General features: G+C 44.2%; 1 protein-coding gene across 8 annotated transcripts in view; it reads left to right on the forward strand.

Annotated features, from left to right (window-relative positions):
* The window catches only part of PTPN2 (protein tyrosine phosphatase non-receptor type 2), a 456,918-nt gene that overhangs the window by 239,674 nt on the left and 204,391 nt on the right, over positions 1–12,853 (forward strand). For all 8 annotated transcript variants that reach the window (XM_078687490.1, XM_078687491.1, XM_078687493.1 and 5 more), the window contains one exon: positions 380–480. In XM_078687490.1, coding sequence (XP_078543616.1) covers positions 380–480 — 101 coding nt within the window. The remainder of the gene's footprint in view (positions 1–379; positions 481–12,853) is intronic.

Genomic DNA, 12,853 nt, shown 5'->3' on the forward strand with positions numbered 1-12,853 from the left:
GGCCCGGCAGTGCTGTGTTTTCCGGACCCAGATAGCTGCTGTATTATTGTGTTGTAATTGCAGTTATATAGTGCTTACTGCCCCAGACGAGGCGTTGAAGCGCTTTTTCGGCGAGTAGCACGTTACTCCGTAACCATAAGGGATTAGTGGTGAATTAGCATAGGGAAATCTGAAAGTGATTTGAGTGTCGGACATGTTCGTTATTTGGATTGAGAAGGATAGTGGAGGGATAGAAAAGGGAAGGATTTGAATTTATATGGCTGAAGTCTTATCTGCTACATTTCACTTCATGTTACCCATGCACTTAGTCGTAAACTCATCTACTGTGTTCTTATGATGTGCCTCCACTTTCTTCTAAAAATGTATTTTTTTCCCTTAGTTGACCACAGTCGTGTTAAATTGCAAAATGTTGAAAATGATTATATCAATGCCAGCCTCATTGTGATGGAAGAAGCCCAAAGAAGCTATATTTTGACACAGGTAAGACAAACAATATTACAAACAACTGTTTTGCGAGCGTTGAGGTGACTTTGCCATTTTTGAAGTAGGCACAAACTTACTGTTTCGATTTAGTGTAGGATTTGAAATATCTTGGCACTTATGATAGCTGGTGCCACTTTTGGATATTTTTAAATTTAGCAAACCTTAAAACTTGGTATGTACTGGTGATAAAAAGAAAATCATGACTTGTAAATATTTAAAAGCTAAGACATGCCTTTGTTTAACTTGGAAGAATACAAAAGTGATGTGTGGAAGGCTTGGATTTATCTCAGCCACTGGTAGTTACTGTGAACCACATTCCATTCCTTATTTTTTTGCACATTATTCTACTCTGACGGAGACCAACCATTCCAAATCCGTATTGCTCCAATTGGAACAGTTCGGCCCGAATTGTCAAGCCAGATTCTCACTAGACATTAACACAAGCAACCGCAGACATTGTTTGCCCTATGAGTCACAAAAGTGTGACGCAGCTAAGTCCAGTGGCACTGTGAGCGCAGAACCCACCTCTGTTCATACTGTTCTCGCTAGATGCGTTTAATGTAGAACATGGAAGTGAAGAGTGGAATGCTTCAGTTCAGGGCATGTGCACAACGTGATGGAGAGGAAGTTACTTTCCTAGAAAATGTAAGTATATTGCTGACATTCCTTAGACAAGAGGGAGAGCATTCTAGACATTGAACTGGGAGGAAAGGAGACTGCGTTGCCCGTAGAAATTAGAATAGGTCAGAGGGCTACTGATTAGTCTTCCTGAGAACTGCCTTTTGGTAGATGGTGGGATTGAACTGTGGGACTGCAGTGTCTGTTGGTCAGAGGTGGGTAGTTCCTGATCACGGTTTCCTTTGATTGTTGCTAGCCAGGTGCAGAATGCTCACTCTTCTTTATGCCTCTGTTGTGGTTGCAGCTGCCAGGAGGCCATCCCTCTTAAACAAACATTACTGTACACAAAGCATGAGTCCGGAAGTCAGCCTGAGAAGAACACATGAATGGAGAACCGAGCAACATAGCTTCTGAAAGCACAAGCAGTGGATACACCTCTCTTGTCGGCTGTACCTGTATTACAGTGGGAGCTGTTGACCCTCTTACTGTTCTAGTTCAAAGTTATATATGACCAAGGATGGGGTGCTCCACAGAGTACCCAGAAAACTGCTGTGCAACCAGAGCTGCTGCCTGCCTGTCTCCCAGCTTCCCAGATGTGAGGGGACATCGCCATCTGGTCTGAAGGAAGATCTTTCTCCCTGTCCTGGAAGTACTCTGCCTCAGAAAAGGAAGGAGTGTTCCAGTCCTGCAGGAGGAGCTGACTGTGTGGGCAAGAGTCGTTGACCCTGGAACTTATGGTCTGTTCACCAGAGACTCCTGAGAGCATGACCAGTGTGCCTTATGTTGGGGTCTGTGAAACCAAAGAAGGCTTGGGTCTTTGTACTAACTGGCCTAGACCACTCTAATTTAGAACAACAAAACAAATGGCCAGATAGATTATTTAGAAAACCTACTCATGCCCCACTTAGCCGCAAAAATCCTGAGCGGGCACACTTTTCATTTAGTAATTTTTACTTATTCCATAATTTTTTAGGAAAACATTTACATATGTCCGAGAATTGAACATTTTTAAATAGCAAAATTCACATGAAGTACGATATTCAAAACACACATTTTACAAACAATATCAATGAGACATATTTACAATTACACGGTGTACATGAAAAAAGTGAAAAGATGCCTCTATTCATTCAATGCATGGGGCACCAGTCCTGATATACAAACAACAAACAAGGGGCCGTCCGATTCTTTTTGGTGGCCTGCTTGTTTGACTGTGCTGGAAACATATAAATCCAAGGGTCAATTCTCAGGTAAACAATGTCTTAATTTAAAGTCCTGAAACACCCTTCCTGAATCCCGTTCCAACACAGAGTCAACGCGTTTCGAACCCGGATGTATTTTAAGGGTTCTCCTCAGGACATGGACTGGAAACTGGCCTGTACTGTGGGACATACAAATAAATACAAAATCGGTGTGAGAACTAATCCATTTATTTTCTGACTCACACTCCCTTCAACCTAAACAAAATGTACCTGATGTAAAGTCTTGATGAAGCGACTGTGTTGCTTCTCGCAAGGGCGCTGAAATTCTGCAGGTGTACAAAATATAGAAAATGCCCAGAGTTGCTACAGTGTTGTATTTTCAGAGACTCGACTGACAACAAAACATGCGCGTAATTAAATATCCTACCTCGCGGTAGTTTTTGGGTCTGTCCTCGATCTATTAAAGTTTTTTTGGTGGTGCCCGGTGCTGTGAACAACAATTAAACAGCGATTTAGTTGCCCTTATCAACGATGTATATCTAACATTCAACTCTGCTACGAGGCGTTTTTCACATACCTTACGGCTTCTAAAGGGAATTTATCCGGATTGAATCGCAGTTGTCAAGGGGATGTTCGTTATAGATCCTTTCCACTGGGTCTGTAAACGTGACATAAAGAACACATTTCAGAAGCTTGTCTTCCCAACTGCCTTAACTTATAAACTAGGTTTATAGTCTTTCAATTACTTCTGCTCCGTGTGTTTCCACTTGATGCAACTAACCGCTGGCAGCTTCTGCGTTGGACTTCAACAGGCGTCTCGAGGCGTGTGCGTTTTTTGAATTCTTTAAAGGAGCCATTTTGTCATCGTGACTCACCGGGGCACTTGGTCTTTGTAGTACATGTACTATGTCTGCCCTATTGTTTTGCCTCTCAGTATCCTTCGTGCATTTAGAAATTTTGCACAGTAGTCTGTGAGCATACTTATTCAAAATCAAACTCGGGGACCACAGTTATCTTAAATTGCTTAATTCAGAAAGTTCGTTCAATCCATTGATTGTTGTATTAAATTTCATAATCAGAAATGCCTCTCTCTGAGATAGTTGCAGATCAGGGTCTCCTCCGGCACCTACGGCAATTTTAATTGATGACAAAATCGTCCATTTGAACTCATTGGGGCCGTGATTCTTTTCCTAAAAATGGGCCACTAGTGGGGCGGACAGAACCTTGTTCTTCAACCTCGACCGGTGTTGGACAATTCGTTGTCGCGCTTCCTGTGTTGTTTTGCCAATATAGATTAACTGGCACGGGCATATAATGGCATATATAACGTATTTGGATTTACAATTTGTAAACAGGTCATGTCTCCAAAATCTTTTGCTATCACTGAACAGTGTACCTTCTACAGTAGTGTCGCATGCCGAACAGGTTCCACATTTGTGGTGTCCTTTCACTGGGCCTGGCCCAAAGAGGGTGCTCTGGGTGGCTTTTTTCACCGGAGGGCGTGTCGAGATGATTTGTTGCTCTATACTACGGTTCTTCTTTAATGCAAACAGGGGTTTGCCCACCTGGGGAATGGCATCTTCCACCAAATGCCAATGGTTCTGAATGATTTTCTGCACAGGTTGTGTGTGGGGCCCAAATGTGGAAACACACACCATCCGTTCTGTGGGCGGTTTGTGTTTCTTTTGCAATAGATGTTCTCTCGGGGTCCAGCGTGCTCTTTTCGTTGAATGCTTGACCAGCTTGCGTGGATAACCTCTTTCTTGCAGCTTTTGGCATAGGGCTTTGCCATGTATCTCGAAGTCTTCAACCCTCGAACAATTGCGCCTCACCCTAAGGAATTGTCCGTAGGGGAGGTTGTTTTTCAAATTTCTCGGATGGTAACTCCGGAAGTGCAAAGCGTTGTTTTTGTCCGTTTTCTTGAGGTACAAAGAGGACATCAACCCCTCAGGGGTGTGTTTTATTTCCACATCTAGGAAAGAAAGAGATTTACAATTATATGTCAGGCTGAATTTAATATCAGGACTGCGGTTATTTAGCCATTGATGGAATTCCTCCAAGGCCGTGGATGATCCTTCCCAGATGCACCACACGTCATCAATGTACCTTAGACATTGTTTTATATGTACATTGTATGGGTTATTATTGTATATATACTTATCTTCATATTGCGCCATATACAGTACCGCCATTTCACTGAAGTCACTGAAAATACAACACTCTAGCGACTCTGGGCATTTTCTATATTTTGTACACCTGCAGAATTTCAGCGCCCTTGTCGCTTTCTTCAAGACTTTACATCAGGTACATTTTGTTTAGGTTGAAGGGAGTGTGAGTCAGAAAATAAATGGATTAGTTGTTCTTACACCGATTATGTATTTATTTGTATGTCCCACAGTACAGGCCAGTTTCCAGTCCATGTCCTGAGGAGAACCCTTAAAATACATCCTGGTTCGAAACGCATTGACTCTGTGTTGGAACGGGATTCAGGAAGGGCGTTTCAGGACTTTAAATTAAGACATTGTTTACCTGAGAATTGACCCTTGGATTTATATGTTTCCAGCACAGTCAAACAAGCAGGCCACCAAAAAGAATCGAACGGCCCCTTGTTTGTTGTTTGTATATCAGGACTGGTGCCCCATGCATTGAATGAATATAGGCATCTTTTCACTTTTTTCATGTACACGGTATAATTGTAAATATGTCTCATTGATATTGTTTGTAAAATGCGTATTTTGAATATCGTACTTCATGTGAATTTTGCTATTTAAAAATGTTCAATTCTCGGACATATGTAAATGTTTTCCTAAAAAATTATGGAATAAGTAAAAATTACTAAATGAAAAGTGTGCCCGCTCAGGATTTTTGCGGCTAAGTGGGGCATGAGTAGGTTTTCTAAACAATCTATCTGGCCATTTGTTTTGTTGTTCTAAATTATGTTGGGGTCTGTCACCCTCGCTCAAGCAGATGATCTTTGGCACCTGCCACAGCGTGCTCAGTGAGTTTGCCCTGACAAAACATGCCTGCTGTGTGGCCTGTGGCTCTTGCTGAAGTGTTCTCCAATAAATCCCTGTTATCGCAGCCCGCGCATGCCCAAGTGTGCCTTCTCAGACTGTGCCACTGTAACTTAAGCTGCTACCACAAGGCACTTACCCACTGTGTGTTATAGTGAACTATGAAATTGTGATCCTGAGTGCAGCAGCTCGATGCGGCGGCTGGACGTTTTGCCTGATTGCACTGTCACTGCTGCTAAGAATGTAAGGCACTAGAATCGGCTTATCTGACAACCACCCTGTCCTGAGACTCGAAGCAGACTGATTCACGGTCTGCATCAAGAGATCTGCCCAGCGGAGTTGCCAAATCACCATCTAGCACGAGTGAAAAAATAATCCTGCCAAAATCTGTTGTGCTCAGCCTGCACATGCTTGCAGCCCCCTCTTGACTTTGCTGCATGTCTCTGCATCTGCTCAAGGTATCTGGGCAGAGGGCCCGTGTCCCCGAAGCTGGTGAATCTTTCCAGAGTGGAGAGAGAACAAGGACTGACCATTACTGCGGTCTAGCTGAGGCTTATCAAGAGATCTTTTAATTGATGAGAAAACTTACACTGGGAGATTGGCCACAAGGCTTAATCAAATCAAATAAATCTTTGTGTATACGATTAATTAAAATCTTACCAAAAAGCATTGATCATAGAATAAAAAAAAAAAAAACTGACTGTGATACAAAGTGACCGAATATGATCGGTGTAATACTTAAAAGATATTTCCCGGGTAATGCCGGGTGAGCCATACATTCAGGCTGACTAGGTGCACCGGTAAGTTAAAATACACAGCGTGCAGCTACTATTAATCTTTGTGGGAGCTATCTGGTGGTGGCCAAGCCTGTGAGTATATTAGCTTCCCCAGGGAACAAGGTAAAGTGCAAATGGCAATTAAGTATAAAAGGACCACTTGCTTGGGTTAACTATGGGAACAGCGATAAATTAACTGAGTGTGAACCCGTAGCTAGCTCTCAAGCGTGGCTTTAAAACTTCATTTGCTTTTTCAAAGAGTGGAAGCGTAACTGAAGGCTGGTGGTTACGTTGCTGCTAGGAGCTCATTGTACATTCATATTTTCAAATGTATGCATGCATGCAGTTCAGTTGGGCATACAAATCCACTGAAAAGACGTTCACCTCGCTGTTTACATCAGTTACTCGGCTGAAAACTTAATCTTGGATGAGACTAGCTTCAGGTAAAAAACAAGTTTACCCTTTGAGACTCACATATTCGGGGGGGGGGGGGAACAGGTTCACCTCTTCCCTCAGCCACTATCTCTCAGCACGCTTCTGTTAGTGCGCTGGGCCCCAGCCAAAGTCCATCGCACAAAGCGGTGGGCTCTCAGTGTCTATGTGATGGTCCTAGGCATTTAGTTCACTGCAGGCATCAAGCCACTGAGACAGGGCCTCCAGAACCTGCAGTGTCCTGAGCTCCCCTGTAAATACTTCAAAGTGGAAGGCCAAGGCAGCTCGTGTTATAATATCCACCTGAGTCTCTGGTCTCCAACCAGAGGTTTAGGTACTCACGATGTCGTGCAGACCCTCCGCCCCATACTGGGGCGTACATCTACATCCACTACGCTGCCTCTGGCCCGCCGCAGTTGCTCATGCCTCTGAGCTTGCAGTTTCATTTGGCTGTGGGCCGTCTCGATGATCGTCTGTCATAAGGACAGCAGCAGTATCATGGGTCGCTCATGAGATCGGCCAGTGTAGGGTCACCTCATTCCATGTGCCAGGGCTCAGCCAGCGAGACCGCTTTAGCCACACGCAGGGCCTTTGGATGGCTGGGCAGTTCACAGGGCCCCACTGCTCCCGGCCGTGGTTAGGCAGAATTTGCACACATGCTCTGGCTGGCAGTCCCCGACTATGAATGAGATCTATGCGCTTAGTTCTGGTGCTGCTGGTCTGGGACATTGGGAGCCTTGGCACGCAGCGAGCCCACCTCTGCCTGGTCCCGCGTGGGCTTTCTGCGGTGGTGCCTCCCTCCCCCAGCTGCTTGAATCTGGGAGGGCTATATGCCTCAATGTCAGAAGTGTGGGTAAATCACCAGGCAGACCACTTCCTCCAGATTCCAGCTGAGCTCCGTGTTGGGCCGCCACAACCATGTGCTGCAGAGCCTGGGCGTCCGCTTTCGGCCTCTACACAAATGGCTCTGCAGGCTCCATTCCTCGCTAGGGCCAAGCCAGGCCTTTGGTACTGGTACACATTCTCCAACAGTGAGGCTCAATCTTGCCCTGGCCACCCCAGAGCAGGTCCACAGAGGGTACCCACACACAATTTCATGAGTAATATGCGGGCTTGGTTCAGGATCATTAAGTATTTTGTCACCGGCCGTCTGGGAGCTCTGGGCCTTACTTCCTGTTGGCCTTGTTGCTTGGCCACGTCCCTCATGGGTCATGTTAGCATCAAATGCCACACCAATATTCTTGACTTTGTGGAGGCACAAGATTATACCAATAACAAAAGGAACATGCAAGGAACACAAATATTTAACCCGACTTTGCAGAACCATGTAACAACCTCTATTAATACATTCCAGTAATTGGGTAGCTATTCCAGCATATAATTCACTTAAATAAAGTTAGTCTTTTTTGGGCAGTAGCTTGAGGGATCAATAATTTTGCCCCATGACTTTGCTTATCAAAGTTCCTTTGGTTGGTAGTGATTTCTATTAATGGCCATGTTGTGGGTGTGACTTAGTCCTGTGGGAGAGATGGAAATAGACTCCTCAGTTCACATCCAAGACGTCCTCTAGCTCCCCACTGTGCTTTCAACCCTCCTGCTTTATATTCAGGCTGTAATTTTATACAAACTCCATACGTCACACCATTGTTCTGCGATTGGGTTTTCTAACTTGAGGAGGAATCGGGGTTCTGTGGATGACTGAGGATTGGACAGAGAACTATTTTGCCTGCCTGACTGTCCGTTTTAAATCATTGTCCTTCAGTCCATGTTTGGCTGTTCTAACAATCAGCTGCTACCCTACGCATTTGACTGGTTTTCAGGGCTTTTACTAGGGTCTTCAAATTTGAGGTAAGGGTTCCTATGTCAGTATTATGTGAGGACGTGAGGTATCTGCTTGTAAGCCTGCCATTTCACTCCATCTTCCTATACCTGCAGAAAACCTGAACTGCAGCAATTCTGAACTTCTCAGGCCACTCCTGGTAGTAAAGGGCTGCAGTGGAGGTGTAGTTGGAGCTTGCAGCATGGTGCATCGGACTGGCCTAGTTATGTGTGTGATGGGAATAGAAGAGTAAGCTCCTGCAGGAGGTTAGGTCAGGGACACACACTATTGTATAGTGGCATGGCCCCTCCAATATAAGCATAATTTACTCTGTTTCTGTACATTTATGCTTTATGGAGCGGTCATCCCTCCAATCAGAAATGCTCTTCTGATCGATAAATCATTCTGCTGGTTATAAAACTTATGAATTGTCAAGTTGTCTGGAAAGCTTTCCCCGAGCAATATCTTTACCGTACCACCATGTGACTTTAGCTACTGGACACGACATTACCAGAGTATATTGAGCACCAGCCACTGCATTGGCATTGGTTCCTGTTTTTCCACACCTCATTGATTAAGGTCCAGAATAATTTCTCTGTGTCTTATGTAGCAAATTCTTAGTATTTTGACAAGTTCTAGATCAAATGTCTCCGGCAACACTTAAAGATTAAAAGTATTGTCACAGATGCTCCAAAAGGTAGGTTTAGGATCCACATGACCACTGATGTAGTGTCTCATCGGAGCACAATGATGCAGTCTACAATCCTTGCGCCTTCATACACCCCAAGACCATTAGGCAGTGGGAGGCCAAGTTGTTTCTGGCCAAGGCCCTCAGTGAGACGCCCAAGTGATCCCCTTTGTCCACAGAAAAGCCATCTGTGAGGGATCTCCGGAAAGCTCTTAATGTAAAGTTAAAAAAAAAAAAATTGTCATAGGATAGAGAAATCCTGTTCTTCCTTGAGGAAATGGTCGAGTTCACAGGACCGTTCAGAGACTTGACTCTGTTACAGATGCTGGACACTTCATGGTCAGATAAGATGCTGAAAATGATGAGATCAGAGTTTTTGAGTCCATCGACTAACCTTTCTTACGAGGTGGCCAAGAGAGTTCAGGAGCAGATATCCACAGATCCAGCATAGCCTCGACCTAAGGGGGAGTACATTCCTGTGGGCTTATAACTGGCAACAAGCCTCCCAAAAAAGCTCCTCCTAGCGTTTCACGGCCTATAAAGATGTTGAAATAGGCTCTGGCTCCTTCCCTCATTTTGTCAGGACTTCATTGGGTGCCATACAAACACTGTTTACGGAGTAGGCTGTATCGCTCATCTCGGAGCTGCCCATGTTAGAGGAAATAATTTGTGTAGTGAGAGAAGGTTAAAGGGAACTTTAACAATTCTACCTTTGCAGAGCTTTGACTCCAGTGTCCTCGCAATGTCCAAACACTATGGTGATACAAAATAGGGGGTCCCAGTGAAGGAGTATCTCAAGTACACAAACGAACAATATATAAAAAACAAAGTTTTGAAAAAGAATAAATCACAAACAAATACTTCAGCACACTGTTATTTAATCACACTGTGCTTATTCATGTTTCATAAAGCAGATTACTAACACAATTGTTATAGTGCCCCAAGGAAGGGAAAGGTAAGGGACGGTGTTTGTGTAAGGGAGGGATGTGCAAGGTAGGTCATAGTGAAAACATTAGTAACAGTACATAATTCATAAAAGACCGATACACCTGGCTTCAGATCACTGAGCCAGTAGAATAAAGGAGCAACCAATGCTCAACAATTAAAAGGAAACCATGTTATCGATGCTCATATTTAATATTTATAATGGTGGTTGCATCGACTGGTGTGTAGTAGTAGCCGTCGACGTTTCGACCCCAAGACTATAATGGTAGGTATACGTCACACCTTAAAGCGGGGTCTTCATCAGGACAGAAGAACCCAAGGGAACACTGATTTCTCTATGAAAATTGAAATAACAAATGTGTATTACTATTTACAGTGGTGTAGAGGTATTAAAAACAGCGCCCAAGAGTGCCACAATACAATCAGATGAAACAAAAATGTAATCACCATAGAAAGTTGGGCTGTTTAGCTCGCAACACAAGCTAGAGGACGAAGAGGAAGTACGTCCAATTAACCGAATTGAATTTGCAAGGATCCATATATATTGGATCCAATAGATTCACTTGTAAATAACACGTTCAGTGAAATGCCAGAGTGGTCATCGCCTATTCTGTAGAGGAAAAACAAAGGACGTGGAGGAGATACGATTTGTACCCTGCAAACACAAAATTCAGAGGCAGTTCCGAGATTGTAACTGACCAAAGACTCTATTAACTCATTACTTACATTTATTCAAAGTAGGCTCAAATCTTAACATATTAGGAGGTAAATAATCCATCCTAGGTATTTCATCACTATAAAGACAAACAGGAGACAACTGTAACTATAAAAAGTCCAGGACCAACTTGTAGTGTCATGTCACACATATCATCAAACTCACGACTTACATGCACGGGCCACAAGAGATGTATCCGTGCCTCATCAAAGTAAAGTATCCGCAGCCGCGGTATTCATAAGCTAGAAGGTGACAATACAGCAATGATTAGGGGATGGATCAAAAAACCCGGTATCTCTTTAATTCCTAAACCATGGATGCGTACCTAAATGCACCTGCAATGGCGCGTACCCGCTGTGCATAGATCGCAGTGGAACTTCTAACTATCGTCGTGGTAACTGTAACCCTCATCGTGGTTTGGATGTTCTACAAACAATAATGAGATCCGGTTAAACCCGAGTGCATAGACAGAATAATCAATGCAGCTATCAATACAGCCAAACACTGGTATCATCTACATACCTATCAGGCCCGAAGATAATTCATCTGTCCCTCAATCTGGGAGTGTGCTCTGAAAACTGATAATGGCAGCGATTAGGGATTGCTCTGTGATCTACGCAATGTGTTACAGGTCCCAAATGTATACATTTAAAAGCGCCAGACAATCGCAATATGGTGGTAAATTCTAACCTTAGTGGCGCTGCAGATTATAATTCTTCAAACGTCCCCACAAGCTGCCTGATCTGCGTCGTCGTAACTGCAACCGGCATTAGAATAGCCGGAAAAGACGTGCGCACTGACGTCGGAGTCGTAAAAATAGAAAACGGACCTTAATAAACCCGGAAGTACTGCCTCGGCTTGGTTGTCTACACATTGCCATGGCAACCAAATCTGTTCAACTCTGGACCCGGCCTTGGCTCCAAATAGCCTAGTCAAAAAACGGTACATAGCATAAACTCATAAACCATGACGTCATAGTTATAACTATTATGGCACAGACGCGATATTGGATATAGCCTTGTTATTTCCAATCCCCATACACAACAGGGCAACCACCAGGGCAGTAATCCTCATAGCGTGATTACTAGTTTAGATTCGAGGTCAAATTGTAATATTTGCTGGAGAGCATTAATAAACAATACAATCACTCAATAGTGTAATAGGGTATGTGCATATGGTATCTTTTTTTTGTTGTAAACTCTGTTTATTGATTTTTCAACACAGAACAATACAAGGGCTTGGTTGTACAGTCAGTGAGGCAGCACCCGGCGCATTTAGCATTTACAGTATATGGCAGTGTAACAGCATGAATATAGCAGCGGTAGGTCATTAGAGTGAGCACAATGTTCGTCAATCAGGGGTAATACCATATCGCTAGCATACATTAGGAGGGAACAATACCACAGCACATAACAAGGGAAGGCAAGGGGCAACATCAGGTGTGTGCAAGCGTATCGACAGTGGATAGTTGTGAACCATGCTAGTCAGTGTAGTAGATAATCGCATTCAGAGCAAATGATTGATTGTAATCTGAAGCCTCCTAATGGTGGGTTTGTCTGAATGAACAGATGCGTCACGCATGGACATCACTGTCGCCCCGGAGATCACCCCCATCCGGGTCCGCGCCCCGATCCGTCTGGGCCAGAAGATAGCTGACTAGAGGTCCCCAAATGTCATTCGGTCTGCTAGGGATCGGGAGTAATTCAGTAAAAATTGCGTGTTGCTCCTGACTATGCGTCATATCTGCGAGCCACTCCTTGAACTTCGGGGCCCTGCCACGACCCCGTCTACATGCAACGCGCCGTTTCACAAGGAGTAGTGCAATACCTAAGAATTTCCTGCATGTCTTGGGGATGTCTGGTGTGTGTGTCCCAGGAGCATCAGCAATGGATCAGGATTTATGGATTCCCCAGTCATTGATTCGAGGGCGCTATGCACCTGCTGCCAGTAGGCATGAACAGGGGGGCACCCCCAGGCAAGATGTAAGAAACCTGCATGTTCCTCACTGCAGCGCTCGCACCTATCGTTAGCAGACAAGTGAAACCTGTATTTTTTTCACCGGGGTGTAGTATAAGCGCTGCAAGAATTTGTAGTGGAGCATCTTGAGCCTGCTTCTGGCTGATATTCGGGCCGTGAGGGTACAGCAGTATAACCACTGTTC

This window comes from Lissotriton helveticus, chromosome 4_1 (assembly GCF_964261635.1).
Source record: "Lissotriton helveticus chromosome 4_1, aLisHel1.1, whole genome shotgun sequence".
Lineage (NCBI taxonomy): Eukaryota > Metazoa > Chordata > Amphibia > Caudata > Salamandridae > Lissotriton > Lissotriton helveticus.